This window comes from Haliotis rufescens, unplaced genomic scaffold, assembly GCF_023055435.1.
Source record: "Haliotis rufescens isolate VD_foot unplaced genomic scaffold, xgHalRufe1.0.p SCAF_4, whole genome shotgun sequence".
NCBI lineage: Eukaryota > Metazoa > Mollusca > Gastropoda > Lepetellida > Haliotidae > Haliotis > Haliotis rufescens.
This window is the reverse complement of record NW_025964112.1, coordinates 50,145,976-50,162,700: the sequence shown is the minus strand read 5'-3', so window position 1 is coordinate 50,162,700 and position 16,725 is coordinate 50,145,976. Positions and strand designations below refer to the sequence as shown.

The 16,725-nt window shown below is 40.9% G+C and overlaps 1 protein-coding gene across 1 annotated transcript; it reads right to left on the bottom strand.

Annotated features, from left to right (window-relative positions):
• Positions 1-13,012: 13,012 nt before the first annotated feature.
• LOC124152782 (succinate dehydrogenase assembly factor 3, mitochondrial-like) lies at positions 13,013-15,235 on the bottom strand. Its single transcript, XM_046525845.2, has 2 exons — positions 14,753-15,235; positions 13,013-13,271 (listed from the first exon to the last, which is right to left on the bottom strand). Exons 1-2 carry the CDS (start codon positions 14,951-14,953, stop codon positions 13,107-13,109), a joined length of 366 nt encoding a protein of 121 aa, XP_046381801.2. The 5' UTR covers positions 14,954-15,235; the 3' UTR covers positions 13,013-13,106.
• Between the last annotated feature and the right edge of the window lie 1,490 nt (positions 15,236-16,725).

Here is a 16,725-nt window from a genome sequence, read left to right as displayed (position 1 = left end):
AGAAATATTATAAAGGTAATATAACGTTTGCAAATTTATTTAACTTCTGTGACATTAATGTACTACGCTTTATAGCTTTATATTTATGTAAATTGTTTTAAATAAGATCGTCAAAGATGTAACACTCTGGACATGTGACCTAAACTATGATTTATCTTACAACTGTACTATGGGGCATGTGACCTGAATTACAACATAAACTTGACTGTGGAATATATTTTACATAGTATAGAGAATCAAGGTCAACGAACAGGTGATAACAAGCTTGATGTGAAATGTGAAATTCAGATACATTCTCACTAAACATGATGATTTACCATTTACAATTTATTTTCTGTTCTGCTAGGCATTGTTTTATGTTCAGAATTAAAGATTACCGTGTGTATTTTCTCGTAAACTAAATAGCAATCAGCTGAATACACATTTTCTACCAATACCCCGGTGATTCGGTTAAAAAATACACTATAAAAATAACTTCAAAGAATTATGATGCAGTGATCGGATGAATAGTATCTGAAACTGTTATTTTATCAGATATATAATATTCCAACATTGATGTATTTTAGTTGCAGCTTTTACCATGTATATGTAAAATAATAATCACCATAAGCGTAGCACTTTGAACAACTGATTGCAATTGCCGGATATGTTTTACGTATGGAACAATTTGATCAATCACCGCTGAAGCCTCCCGCGTTCTTGCTGCAGCAAATGAATGAAACCAAAGGACAATATCGACGAAGACAAGTTCTATGGATGAAACAACTTCTTTATTACAATTAGTGCGACGTTTCGGTGTAGATCCTAACACCTTTATCAAGCAAGTGATCATTAGTGCGACGTTTCGGTGTAGATCCTAACACCTTTATCAAGTAAGTGATCACTTGCTTGATAAAGGTGTTAGGATCTACACCGAAACACTTGCTTGATAAAGGTGTTAGGATCTACACCGAAACGTCGCACTAATTGTAATAAGGAAGTGATCACTTGCTAGATAAAGGTGTAAGGTCCTACACCGAAACGTCGCACTACAGTAAACTACGGTTATAACGAACACGCTTATAACGAACTGATGGATATAACGAACTTACCTTTTTGGTCCCGACTATTTGCTGTAGTTATGCTGTATATATGCTTATAACGAACTACAGTTATAACGAACTAAAATTAGTAGTCCCTTTGAGTTCATTATAACCGTAGTTTACTGTAATTGTAATAAAGAAGTTGTTCATCCATAGAACTTGTCTTACTTTATCACACCAACTTCTAAATGCCACTGATAGAAGACAATATCGACATCCGACAAACGCTATATGTATCATAGCAGGCAGTTAACTATCAATGTTAGTTTAAGGAATGTATCCGCAGATATCCACACAAAGGAACACTATCCAATACATCTGAATCTGTACAAAGCAGATTGTTCGATGTTACGTGTCTTTGTAACAATCTTTTTACAGTATATGTCGCGTTTCGGTATATTATGACCCATGTTCGTTTCTCAACTGACCACGCAAGTTTGTTTCAGATGTTTCACATATAGGTGTCAAGTCTCATTGGTCAGCTGAGATAGCACACGTGACAACTATTTTCATGATGTCCACGGTTCTTTAAAAATCCAGAGTTATAAAACGATGAGCAATCATACAACACATAATCGGCTAGACCCGTGAAGATCCGGGGTAGAACAGGTCTTCAGCAACCCATGCTTGCCGTAAAAGGCGACTATGCTTGTCGTAAGAGGCGACTAACGGGATCGGGTGGTCAGGCTTCCTGATTTGGTTAGATGCGTGGATCGATGTTGATGATGTCAATCACTGGATTGTCTGATCCAGACTCGATTACTTACAGACCGCCATCATATAGTTGGAATATTGGTGAGTGCGGCGTTAAACAACAAACAAACAAATATAATCGGCTAATCCATTGATCGATGTTTTTTGCAACTCGACTGATCATTCCTCTCATGCTGCGCTGCCACATGCAAATTACATAACATATAGTACATTCACCACGTGAGACCTGGATATATAACCCAATCGTTGAGTAAATAATCGAGTTGTATAAATGCTATTCCAAAAATAGAGCCTGTCGTTTTTTTCTAGGGTGAGGTAATAAAACTCCAAATCTGGCTATCCGCGGCGAGACAGGTTGGTTGTCTTGTACAGCAAAACAGAAAATTTAGGTAATCCGTTTTGGGAGAAGACTGAATATGGCAGACCCATCACGAAAATTCCGTAAAATACAGTTATTGATTTACTCCATGCATTGAATTGCCGTCGATTAACGTGTTCCGCATTGCAATAAGAGATTTTAAAGATAATAAAAATAGTCTGATTGCTAGTGATCACCATATTTGGCTTCGAGGTCTGTGGAATGACACTGGCCAAATAAATGGAAATAAACTTAGAACGTTTAGGTTATTTAAAACAACAGTAGAATTTTCAACTTATGTACGATCTATAACTAATAGACCGCCTCCGTGGTCTAGTGGTAGAGCGTCCGCCCGGGCCGGCCGCGTCATACCAAAAGACGTTAAAAGATGGTACTTGTTGTTACCCTGTCTGGCGCTAGGCATTAAGGGGCTAAAACAAGGACTGGTCGGCTCGGAGCCAATATACTGTGTCTGAGTGGGGTATTCATGTTAAACTACGGTATCTAAGTGTGCTAGCACTATAAATCGGCGTCAGTCCGGACTAGTACAAGCAGTCACACAGACACACACACACACACACACACACACAAACACACACACGTCGCTATATAAGTGCAATAATCTTGGACGCGACATTAAACCCCATTTCACCTCACATCTATAACATGTAGGTATCATCGAAATAATCTTGGAAAGTTGAGATGCGGTACACTCCCTCTAGAAATAGAACTCGGTCGCTTTTCACGTCCAAAAACTCACTCACTTCATCGTATTTGCAAATACTGTGACCACCAACAAGTGGAGGATGAAGTTCATTTCTTAACTAAATGTCCATTCTATTCTGACAAGATTTTCATTGTGGGCACATGCCTCTCAACTTGACCCGTTATTCCCTAATGTGTGACCAATTGACCAGACCATATCTATAATGCAGAACGATCTGATTGTTTCTCCCCTCCCCGCTGCTGCTACTTAAATTTTTAATCGTAGACAATTCACTGCGCAATAGAATATTTTGCAGATTGTATAATGATTGTATTCCATATTTTAGCACTTACGAATACGTGCTGAAATTATGAATATGTTTGTACTCTGGTGTCTCGTAGATCTATGGCCGGACAATGTACAGTGATGAATGTTTTGTATATACAGTAAACTACGGTTATAACGAACTCAAAGGGACTACTAATTTTAGTTCGTTATAAGTACATATACAGCATGACTACAGCAAGTAGTCGGGACCAAAAAGTAAGTTCGTTATATCCGTCAGTTCGTTATAAGCGTGTTCGTTATAACCGTAGTTTACTGTACGTATGTACATTGTGTGACACCGTAATAAAATAATCTTATTCTTCTTCTTAATTAATTAATTAATTAATTACCCCAGATAAAATGCGAACCGCTGAGTGCTTTATTACCTTGATACCCTCATAGGCCGCGGTTAACGTTATTGAGATATTTTGCAGTCTTTGTCAGGTAATCTGAGTAGTTATACAACTAATTATACCTGTAATTCAAATCATTAAATTAGTATCGAGTGAATGACGACAAATACACAGGTGCAGGGTTATACAATGAAACATGGATAACTAAAAGGGAATAGTATTGTTGTAATACATGCAGTTTGCCTGAAACAAAAGTGTCGATGCTGTTGAATATATGAAGTGAATTTCATTGTTACAAATATAATACATACACGTATTTTCTATACAAAGGACATAATTGTTCATACACATTTATACGCGCAGATGAATTTGAAGGGTGAAAGGTTATAGAAAGCATTATCCACTCAAATGCGAAGAATCAAGGGGATTAACTCTCGCTGTCAACGAGGTATTCCAGTTGGCCCCTCAGTGGTCAGAAGCCCAGTTTTTAAGGGTCGCTGGCGCTAATTGGCGCCTGGTGTTTGTTTGTTTGTTTGTTTGTTGTTTAACGCCGCACTCAGCAATATTCCAGCTATATGACGGCGGTCTGTAAAATAATCGAGTCTGGACCAGACAATCCAGTGATTTACATCATGAACATCGATCCACGCAATTGGGATCGACAACCAAGTCAGCGAGCCTGACCACCCGATCCCGTTAGTCGCCTTTTACGACAAGCATGGCGTCTGGTGTACGCAGGCTTATTAAAATAGCGCCGGCTGGACGACTAAAAGTTGGAGTGTTGTTTCCCTTGTATTGTGGAAATACCAACATTTCTCTTTTTCTCTTTCATCAAACTTATTTTTTTTCCAGCTGCCAAATTGAATCTAAAGAAGGTTGGTGTTTTCATGAAGGCACCGATTTATTGGTGGAAACATGGGCATGCCAGAGTGGGACGCTGGTTGATGAAAGCTCCAGAGAGTTATCCATGTGTTCCTGTTCAAATGCACTACAATGCATCAATGCATGAAATCGCCAATAGACATTTGTAAAAGATTACATGTTAATGAGGGAAAACATAACGAAATTCAAGGAATTACAGATTCTGTCAGGAATAGGGCCTTATTTTGTGTGCATTACTCATTGTCAGAAGAAAAAAATGCATGCAACATCAACCCTTCAGAGAATCTGTACAACTATATGATGACGTCATGTTATCATTTTTCGACGCCATGAGCAATGAGCTATAATGAAATATCGCAAAAATTAAGCTTTCACTGACTAATCAGCATAGAGAATCGTTAAACATACGTGCGCAAATATCGGAAAAAATAATACACACGATCTTTCAACCCTTAGACCAGCGATCCGGGTAGAGAGTAGGTCTTCAGCAACCCACTCTTGCCGAAAACGGCGACTATGCTTGCCTTGAGAGACGACTATTCTTACCCGAAAAGGCGACTATGCTTGTCGTAAGAGTCAACTAACGGGATCGGGTGTTCAGGCTTTCTGAATTGGTTTATGCATGTCACCGTATCCCAATTGCTTAGATCGATGCGCATCATGTCAATGACTGGATTGTCTGGTCCAGACTCGATAATTTACAGATCGCTATCGGGTACGATGTCACGCAAGTAACCGAGCCTGACCACCTGATGTCACGCAAGTCAACGAGCCTGACCACCTGATGTCACGCAAGTCAACGAGCCTGCCCACCTGATGTCACGCAAGTAACCGAGCCTGACCACCTGATGTCACGCAAGTCAACGAGCCTGACCACCTGATGTCACGCAAGTAACCGAGCCTGACCACCTGATGTCACGCAAGTCAAAGAGCCTGACCACCTGATGTCACGTAAGTCAACGAGCCTGACCACCTGATGTCACGCAAGTAACCGAGCCTGACCACCTGATGTCACGCAAGTAACCGAGCCTGACCACCTGATGTCACGCAAGTCAACGAGCCTGACCACCTGATGTCACGCAAGTAACCGAGCCTGACCACCTGATGTCACGCAAGTAACCGAGCCTGACCACCTGATGTCACGCAAGTCAACGAGCCTGACCACCTGATGTCACGCAAGTCAACGAGCCTGACCACCTGATGTCACGCAAGTAACCGAGCCTGACCACCCGATCCCGTTAGTCGCCTTTTACGACAAGCATGGCGTCTGGTGTACGCAGGCTTATTAAAATAGCGCCGGCTGGACGACTAAAAGTTGGAGTGTTGTTTCCCTTGTATTGTGGAAATACCAACATTTCTCTTTTTCTCTTTCATCAAACTTATTTTTTTTCCAGCTGCCAAATTGAATCTAAAGAAGGTTGGTGTTTTCATGAAGGCACCGATTTATTGGTGGAAACATGGGCATGCCAGAGTGGGACGCTGGTTGATGAAAGCTCCAGAGAGTTATCCATGTGTTCCTGTTCAAATGCACTACAATGCATCAATGCATGAAATCGCCAATAGACATTTGTAAAAGATTACATGTTAATGAGGGAAAACATAACGAAATTCAAGGAATTACAGATTCTGTCAGGAATAGGGCCTTATTTTGTGTGCATTACTCATTGTCAGAAGAAAAAAATGCATGCAACATCAACCCTTCAGAGAATCTGTACAACTATATGATGACGTCATGTTATCATTTTTCGACGCCATGAGCAATGAGCTATAATGAAATATCGCAAAAATTAAGCTTTCACTGACTAATCAGCATAGAGAATCGTTAAACATACGTGCGCAAATATCGGAAAAAATAATACACACGATCTTTCAACCCTTAGACCAGCGATCCGGGTAGAGAGTAGGTCTTCAGCAACCCACTCTTGCCGAAAACGGCGACTATGCTTGCCTTGAGAGACGACTATTCTTACCCGAAAAGGCGACTATGCTTGTCGTAAGAGTCAACTAACGGGATCGGGTGTTCAGGCTTTCTGAATTGGTTTATGCATGTCACCGTATCCCAATTGCTTAGATCGATGCGCATCATGTCAATGACTGGATTGTCTGGTCCAGACTCGATAATTTACAGATCGCTATCGGGTACGATGTCACGCAAGTAACCGAGCCTGACCACCTGATGTCACGCAAGTCAACGAGCCTGACCACCTGATGTCACGCAAGTCAACGAGCCTGCCCACCTGATGTCACGCAAGTAACCGAGCCTGACCACCTGATGTCACGCAAGTCAACGAGCCTGACCACCTGATGTCACGCAAGTAACCGAGCCTGACCACCTGATGTCACGCAAGTCAAAGAGCCTGACCACCTGATGTCACGTAAGTCAACGAGCCTGACCACCTGATGTCACGCAAGTAACCGAGCCTGACCACCTGATGTCACGCAAGTAACCGAGCCCGACCACCTGATGTCACGCAAGTCAACGAGCCTGACCACCTGATGTCACGCAAGTCAACGAGCCCGACCACCTGATGTCACGCAAGTAACCGAGCCTGACCACCTGATGTCACGCAAGTCAACGAGCCTGACCACCTGATGTCACGCAAGTCAACGAGCCTGACCACCTGATGTCACGCAAGTAACCGAGCCTGACCACCCGATCCCGTTAGTCGCCTTTTACGACAAGCATGGCGTCTGGTGTACGCAGGCTTATTAAAATAGCGCCGGCTGGACGACTAAAAGTTGGAGTGTTGTTTCCCTTGTATTGTGGAAATACCAACATTTCTCTTTTTCTCTTTCATCAAACTTATTTTTTTTCCAGCTGCCAAATTGAATCTAAAGAAGGTTGGTGTTTTCATGAAGGCACCGATTTATTGGTGGAAACATGGGCATGCCAGAGTGGGACGCTGGTTGATGAAAGCTCCAGAGAGTTATCCATGTGTTCCTGTTCAAATGCACTACAATGCATCAATGCATGAAATCGCCAATAGACATTTGTAAAAGATTACATGTTAATGAGGGAAAACATAACGAAATTCAAGGAATTACAGATTCTGTCAGGAATAGGGCCTTATTTTGTGTGCATTACTCATTGTCAGAAGAAAAAAATGCATGCAACATCAACCCTTCAGAGAATCTGTACAACTATATGATGACGTCATGTTATCATTTTTCGACGCCATGAGCAATGAGCTATAATGAAATATCGCAAAAATTAAGCTTTCACTGACTAATCAGCATAGAGAATCGTTAAACATACGTGCGCAAATATCGGAAAAAATAATACACACGATCTTTCAACCCTTAGACCAGCGATCCGGGTAGAGAGTAGGTCTTCAGCAACCCACTCTTGCCGAAAACGGCGACTATGCTTGCCTTGAGAGACGACTATTCTTACCCGAAAAGGCGACTATGCTTGTCGTAAGAGTCAACTAACGGGATCGGGTGTTCAGGCTTTCTGAATTGGTTTATGCATGTCACCGTATCCCAATTGCTTAGATCGATGCGCATCATGTCAATGACTGGATTGTCTGGTCCAGACTCGATAATTTACAGATCGCTATCGGGTACGATGTCACGCAAGTAACCGAGCCTGACCACCTGATGTCACGCAAGTCAACGAGCCTGACCACCTGATGTCACGCAAGTCAACGAGCCTGCCCACCTGATGTCACGCAAGTAACCGAGCCTGACCACCTGATGTCACGCAAGTCAACGAGCCTGACCACCTGATGTCACGCAAGTAACCGAGCCTGACCACCTGATGTCACGCAAGTCAAAGAGCCTGACCACCTGATGTCACGTAAGTCAACGAGCCTGACCACCTGATGTCACGCAAGTAACCGAGCCTGACCACCCGATGTCACGCAAGTAACCGAGCCTGACCACCTGATGTCACGCAAGTCAACGAGCCTGACCACCTGATGTCACGCAAGTCAACGAGCCTGACCACCTGATGTCACGCAAGTAACCGAGCCTGACCACCTGATGTCACGCAAGTCAACGAGCCTGACCACCTGATGTCACGCAAGTCAACGAGCCTGACCACCTGATGTCACGCAAGTAACCGAGCCTGACCACCTGATGTCACGCAAGTAACCGAGCCTGACCACCTGATGTCACGCAAGTCAACGAGCCTGACCACCTGATGTCACGCAAGTCAACGAGCCTGACCACCTGATGTCACGCAAGTAACCGAGCCTGACCACCTGATGTCACGCAAGTCAACGAGCCTGACCACCTGATGTCACGCAAGTCAACGAGCCTGACCACCTGATGTCACGCAAGTAACCGAGCCTGACCACCTGATGTCACGCAAGTAACCGAGCCTGACCACCTGATGTCACGCAAGTCAACGAGCCTGACCACCTGATGTCACGCAAGTCAACGAGCCTGACCACCTGATGTCACGCAAGTCAACGAGCCTGACCACCTGATGTCACGCAAGTCAACGAGCCTGACCACCTGATGTCACCAGATTATCGTTCGGCAAGCGTAGTAGATTGTTAGGGACCTGTTCGCAACTGAGGTACTGTGTTTATTTTCAAGCTATAGGTGTCATAATTGTCATTTAAAGCCAAACGCGTTAGCGTGAGTTGTCGAACATGAGAAATGTACATGTATTAAATGGAATTTGAAAAGAGTTGGTTTCTCCATCCAATGACAGCATGACAAAATGAATGCGAAATCTTTCGTAATAGCGGACGTGATGAGCGACGCGCCATCGTTTGAGTCAAATGATTTTGGGAACATTCAGGGATCAATAACGATCAGTTTTATCCGCGTAGGATTGTTATCATAGACACAAACCATTATTGTCACAATGATACATTTATCACTTCAACATCTGACAATTCGTTCATCTAGCGCAGATATCCTGTAGGTATTCTTTAGACGGTCACCCCTAACAAAGAAAAGATAGGTAAATGTGTATATATAGTCCATATATAAAGTCCAATCATTGTTAGCTGTGAGACGCGGTTGACGGGACTAATGCATGTTTGTTTGTTTGTTGTTTAACGCCGCACTCAGCAATTCCAGCATTCCAGCTATATGACCGCGGTCTGTAAATAATGGAGTCTGGACTAGACAATCCAGTGACTGACATCCTGAGCATCGAACCACGCAATTGGGATACGATGATATGCATCAACCAAGTCAGCGAGCCTGACCACCCGATCCCGTTAGTCGCCTCTTACGACAAGCATGGGTTGTTGAAGACCTTTTCTACCCCTGATCTTCACGGGTCGACAAATGCATGTAGTTCGTCGGGTTTTCTAGCTACAATATGTTGCCGTTGACACAAGCTTTCAAACCGTACAAACCGTAAAAAATCAATGCATGTATTTGAAATTGCCTATTGGTCGGGTTTCAGAAATAAATATATTATTATGCAACATGGATTCGGTATCTTTAAAAACAGGTCAGCTTCACGTGAATGGAACAGCACTGGGACCCAATTTAGTCTAACTAGTTCTGCTTTTTCTCTGCGATACCGCAGGCATTTTGTGCAAAATTACAGGTTTCAGAAACAAGCCATACATTTGTTAATTATGATCCGATTTTGATGTGTATTTAACAGTATTCGGACACCATACAACGTTTCATTACAATATACCTGTGTCACCAGTTAAGTATTTTCTAATGACGACGATTAAGTTCAGATTTCAGAAAAAGGGCTGTTATTTCCGTGTTACTATCAGATCAATCCAATTTCTAAACGACTTAATGTATACTTAACAACACTTAGAGTATGGTTAGACACCTTTTTACCCCGCTGATAGCAAGGTATAACGTGAAAGTACTGGTTTCACAGTAGTAAAGTCATAACGTTTGTTTTAATTATGATTTGATCATTCTAATAATTGAACTCTTCTTACACGGGTTTCCCTTTCATCTTGACATGAGCTCGCGCGAGGCGGACAACGCCAAGCCATGTACCCCTACATGGAAAAGATAATCACTTGTCCTGAATTGTTGGATAGGCATTACTTAGAAGTTGGATGACATAATTTAAGGATAACAACTTCTTTATTTACTGCAAAGGCGACCTTTCAGTGTACATCCTTATACCGATAATCACTGGTCTTTTTGACACTGGTGAGGATTAATGATGCGGAGTGATGAACATATATCATTTTGGTAACATTCAGTTTAATGAAAATGCTTGATAGTGATTTTCGAGATTCTTACAGCATGTTATATTTAGAATTAACATGTGATGTCAATTATAACAAAGTAAAAAGCAGTGTATATAGGTTTTTAAAATCCAAAACAGTGTATCTGTTATGATATGGCTAAATCTGTCCCTGACATAACTGCATGAGGACATGGCTCTTGCACGATGTGTAGACATCCCATGATGGCAATATGTATAGATTATATCCACCTTGATTACTTTAACTTGAAGGTAACGGAGGATTGGTTGGTTTGTTTTTTTGTTTAACGCCGCACTCAGCAATATTACAGCTATATGACGGCGGTCTGTAAATAATCGAGTCTGGATCAGACAATCCAGTGATAAATATCATAAGCATCGATCCACGCAATTGGGACCGATGACATGCATCAACCAAGTCAGCGAGCCTGACCACCCGATCCCGCTAGTCGCCTTTTACGACAAGCATAGTCGTCTGTTACGGCAAGCATAGGTTGCTGAAGACCTACGCACTCTACCCCGGAATCTTCACGGGTAACGGAGGGCCCTTCTAAAGATAGCATCATAATATGTGAAGTTATGAAAATAACAAGATGTTTTAACCTAAGTGTCAGTGGCATCCATATTATTGACTAAGTATGGGGAGGTCTTGATATTTCTCAGCTAACCTAAACATGAACCTAATTTTCCAGTCAAGCCTTATTGGGCGGTGAATATATACAAAGGGACATAACTCCATTATGCTACTTTCAAACTTTGTATTTAGATGAACTCGTTAGATCTGTACTTAGTATTTACAGTTTGTAGATGTTAAAACCAATTCACAAGACCTGGGAAGATTCCGGGGTAGAATAGGTCTTCAGCAACCCATGCTTGCCGTAGAAGTAGTCTAAAGGTGACTATGCCTGTCGTAAAAGGCTACTAACGGGATCGGGTGGTCAGGCTCGCTGACTTGGTTGATGCATGTCATCGATCAAAATTGCGTGGATCGATGCTCATTATATTAATCACTGGATTGTCTGGTCCAGACTCGATTACTTACAGACCGCCGTCATATAGCTTTAATATTCCAACAAACCAACCAACTAAAACTAATTTACAAAAGAAACAGATATGTCTAAGTAATCCAAGGATTTTGATTTACATTTAAAAATCTCTGAAGATACATCACAGCAAATAGGAGAGTGAAAGAAGGTGGTTATTTTATGTGGGTAAACCTATTATAATTATAAACAAAGTCCCAAGTCTGTAAGCACAATACCACACCCATTGGTTTCACAAAACCTGTGTAACTTTAAAGCTGTCAAATATAAATAAAACTTAAAATGCCTGATGTCATGGTTTCAAGACCTTTACAAACTGCATTATGTATTTAATTTTTAAAGTTAAACACACCAACCGTCATTCTTGGTCACGTGTCAACAATCGTGATGTATATTTGGGTGTACAAGCTCTTAGGAACAGACCATTTGATATTCAGGATGTGTGTGTGCGTGTGTGAGTGCATTGGGGGTGGGGTGGTTTTAATTTTAAAATATCTGGTTTTGCATCTGTAGCTGAAATTTATTCAGATTTTACCACCATGCCAAGGTTGTGTCATCATTTTGTTTTTGTTTGCCAAAATGTAGTCAATTAATTTAATTATTATTTATGTTGAAAACATAACACCAAAATATTCAGTTACATGGTTCTTAAATGTCACCATTAAAAGCGGGGCGGTCGGGTAGCCCAGTGGTTAAAGCGTTTGCTCGTCACGCCAAAGACCCGAGTTCGATTCCCGACATGGGTACAATGTGTGAAGCCCATTTCTGCTGTTCCCAGCCGTGATATTGCTAAAAGCGGCGTAAAATCAAACTCACTCACTCACCAGCATTAAAAGCCTTAAAAAAGAGAGGTGCCGACCCTGACCCGCCTCTGGACCCGCCTATGGGCTGTCATGATGCAACTGGAATATATACTCACTGCCAAAAGAAACCTGAATACCATACATGTGGGTTTAAAATATTAAGAATTACTCATATTCAATAGATATTAGATTGGTTTGATGCACAAACGAACATACTGTTATGGTGTGTGAACCGACGATCATGACCGCATCAAATATGTGACGTCATAGATCCATGACTTGATATGCACCATTTGACTTGTGCAGGATTAGCATGTAAAGTTTGGACATCATGTGCAGCATATGGTGATAAGAATAAAAGCACTCTGATTGTTAGTTTTGTTACACATTGGAAACAGCTTTTCTCAACGTACATACTTCTCTATATGTTTCTATGTTACGTGTTTCTTTTGGTGGTGAGTATATCTTACTACAGGGTAAAAACTTCATGCACTCATTCCAGAGAGGCTGGGCTGCTTTTCATTTCTGGCATTCACCCAACTTGAACCTGTGTACCAATAGCAACGGAAATAAGCAAACTTCAGATAACAAAAGGTGTTATACAAATTTATTACAGTTCAGTTGAGTTTTCATATCCACACTATTATTCAACCATTTACAGGCACACACAATTTCAGGTCACTGCTAGCTTTCTTCTTCCTTTGGTTTACAAGATTCTTTCAGTAATTCCACCAACTGTCCAACTTGTTCCTCTCGAAAATTTTCTAGCAATTCCGGGGATAGTTCAAAACCAATCATCTGTTTCTGTTTCCGTTGACCAAGCTGCTTTGCCAATGACATGTAGTATTTCTAAAACATATAAAATGGAATATTGTTATAGAGAATAAAAATACTATGATTAAAAAAAACAACATTTAATTTACAAGTAGCTCTAATTTTCAAGGTGCATTCAAATAACCTTACTTCCTATCACAAAAGGGGGCACGGGTGGCCCTGTCATCTAAGTTGCAGAGTTGCGTCCCTTAGGCATGCCAGTAACCTATGATTGTGGGTTTGAATCCCGGTTCGCCCCGACTGTGTTTCTAGCACCATTCCCGTGCTCGTGGGTTTCACCGAAGTGGTAAACATCTGAGACCTGCATCACTTCGGACTTTCCTCCCACATATAACTGGAATACTGTTAAAAGCAGCATTAAACCACTCACTCACTCCTCTCACAAAAAGAAAATGCCAACTTTGATTGCGTAATGCCATCAGAAACACAAACTGGTTGACAGCAACATGGAGAAATTCAAGATAATCTTGTGTCGTATTGTGACACAAGTATTGCTGTCGCTATATGGCGGAATAATGCCAATGTAATGTTAAATTTGAAGTCACTAACTCAAGTATTGCGATATGTATTGATACATAATGTCAGGTATATCGTGACAACCCAACAAGCTTTTCCTAGATAATAGTTTGATTGATCAAAAATCATGAAAAGATGTCAATCAATCTAAAGCTCTGACTAGAGTCTAATTACACATGAATAACACAGTAATGCCCGATCTGAGTCTCTATCACACTTTAGTGGTGGGTTAGCCCAGTGGTTGAGTGTTCACTCGTCACGCCAAGGGCCTAGGTTCGATTCCCCACATGGGTAGAATATGTGAAACCAATTTCTGGCGTTCCCCGCCTGAATATTGCTGGAATACTGCAACATGTGGTGTAAAACCCAAATCAGTCACCCTCTCCATTACACATTGATGGTAAGTTAAAAATAACACTTGATGGCATTGGCATTGAGCAACTACTGACAGTGATATTGTTTTTCTTAAATTTATACCTAAAAAGTACTTATACATTTTTTCTTATAACAAGTATTAAATGTTTGAAGTTAGTTAACTCTTAAAAACCTACTGAACTTACGAAATGGTAGAAAAGCAGCATATGTCGGGCTTTTTCAATGTACTGAGAAATGTAAGGAAATCTGGGTAATTAATTATTCCACACTAGACAAAACTATTGCAGTAGTACTATTAGTACAATAGTAGATTGGCCATATTTTAAAAAAAAAATATCTAGCAATATTGAAAATTCCAATGAATGATCATTTTACGATTTTCATTTTTGATTCTTACTCTAATCATTAGGACTGGGAGTAAAAGACATCTCTATAATGGAATAATTTGATGTATATGTTATTAAAAGCATGAATCTGTGTTGTAATATATGTCTTATCAATTTAGACTTTTGGTTGTTGACTGTGTGTAACTGAGCAAATGAAACAGTGTGTAACTGAGCAAATGAAACAGTCTAAAAATAAACAAATACAAAGGAAAATCTTACTGTCCACTCTGACATGAAGACCTTTGCCTCTTGATCCAGGCTATTCTTGTGTAGTCTGAATTCAGATTTCACATACTGGTCCCCAATCGCTTTCATTTCTAAAGGAAGACCTCTGTGAAGCTTTAAGATGCCTTTATACAAAGCACGTACCCTAGATAAATTACTGATGTTAGTCGCCATTTTCGTTAACACTTCCACCATCCAAAATAAGAACAATTCTGACCAGTCTAAAAGTTACACAACATTCTCATGGAAGTTGGCAGGTGCGCGCTGTATTACGCGACGTTCTCTTGAAGTGCGAGGCACTTTCTCTGTACGATACACGAGAGAAATATACACATGAAACCGTTTTGAAAACTAAAATGTATAACTGTTTAAAGAAAGACAATCATATACGTGTTAATGACTTCCACCTTCTCCCTATTGTATCGATACATGCTGTCTGCTAGAGGTTAACTTCGCGCGATGCTCTACGGATATATTGGTGACCTTGGAACTACTGATTGTGCTACAACTACTTATAGCGGGAGCTGGACACTCCGTACCATGGAGATCTTGGCGAACACGTACACAAATGTTGGATAACCCGTACCCACTCGTACCCAATCAGCTGGCTGACTCGTACACAAAAACGCCAGTCCGTACACAATGATATTTTTTTTTAACATAATTGCAAACATTATTTGCTTCTGTTCTTACTTGTAGCAATGACCCGGAATTGATATTTGACACTGTAGATGTTGTGGTGACCTGGATAGTGCTCAATGGAGAAAAATCTGAATAGTGTCTTAGAAAAGCATTAGAGCTGTGTAGCATCAGTGCCTTTTCTACAAATATTTTACCTGTTCAGATGCCATAAAGGTCACAGCCACTGGATGCATGGTGTGTGTCACATTTCCATATACCACCCCAAAAGAAACACATCTAATGTACCAACTAATGGTGGCCCTGGCTGGTCTGTCTCCAGAGAGATCGAAAAAATTAAGAAATGATTCCAAATTAAGTCAGGAATGATTTGGCAAGTGTAGCTCCTGAAATTAATAATTCTTCCGGGGTCCATTTGGATTTTGTTTTTTTATTTTGTGGATATAAACTTTTAAATAAGGTAAATTTTATTTCTGGGTCTAAATGTTAGTTTAAGCCCTAGCATGCAGCAGGATATAGTTCCAACCTGAAGCCTAGCACTCCTTAAATTCAATCGGCAGTTTTTTTGTCGTTGAATATACAAGCCGGTTCCAGTGTGTGTACTAAATATTACTAAACCTCTTTTTTTTTCTTTAACAGAAGTGTGATTACAAGACTCATTTTATTGGTGTAATTAAACACAAATTACACGAAGAAACAATTACTCCCTGTTTCAGTTTGTTTAGATACAACAATAACATAGACTTTGATAGCTGCGGTTACCGAATTCCAGTAATTGACATCATGAGCATCAATCCACGCAAATGGGTTTCGATAACATGCATCAAACAAGTCAGCAGGCCTGACCACCCGATCCCGTTCGTCGCCTCTTACGACACGCATAGTCGCCTCTTACGACTAGCATAGTCGCCTCTTACGACTAGCATAGTCGCCTTTTACGGTATGCATGGGTTGCTGATCCACCCCGGATTTTCACGGGTCTCATGAACTATGTGGATTCTTAATAATATCATCGAGTGTTACATTTTGTATGCCATAAGGAGACGCGAAACACATAAAGACCCAAATCATGCTCTTGAAGAGATCCTTTTCCTTGTGGGTAATACATTTTGTTTCAGGTGATATTGAACTGTCAATAAACGTAATTACGGAACACACATAGGTGTGAGTAAGTCATCTGGGAATGGGAGTCGATCAAAAGAAATCGCACGCTGTGATTGTTGAGATAGAGCTTATAACTGACCAACGACATTGTAGCAATCAACAAATTATCTCGCAATAGACATTATATCAATAGACGTCCAATGTTAAAAATACTTAAGTATAAT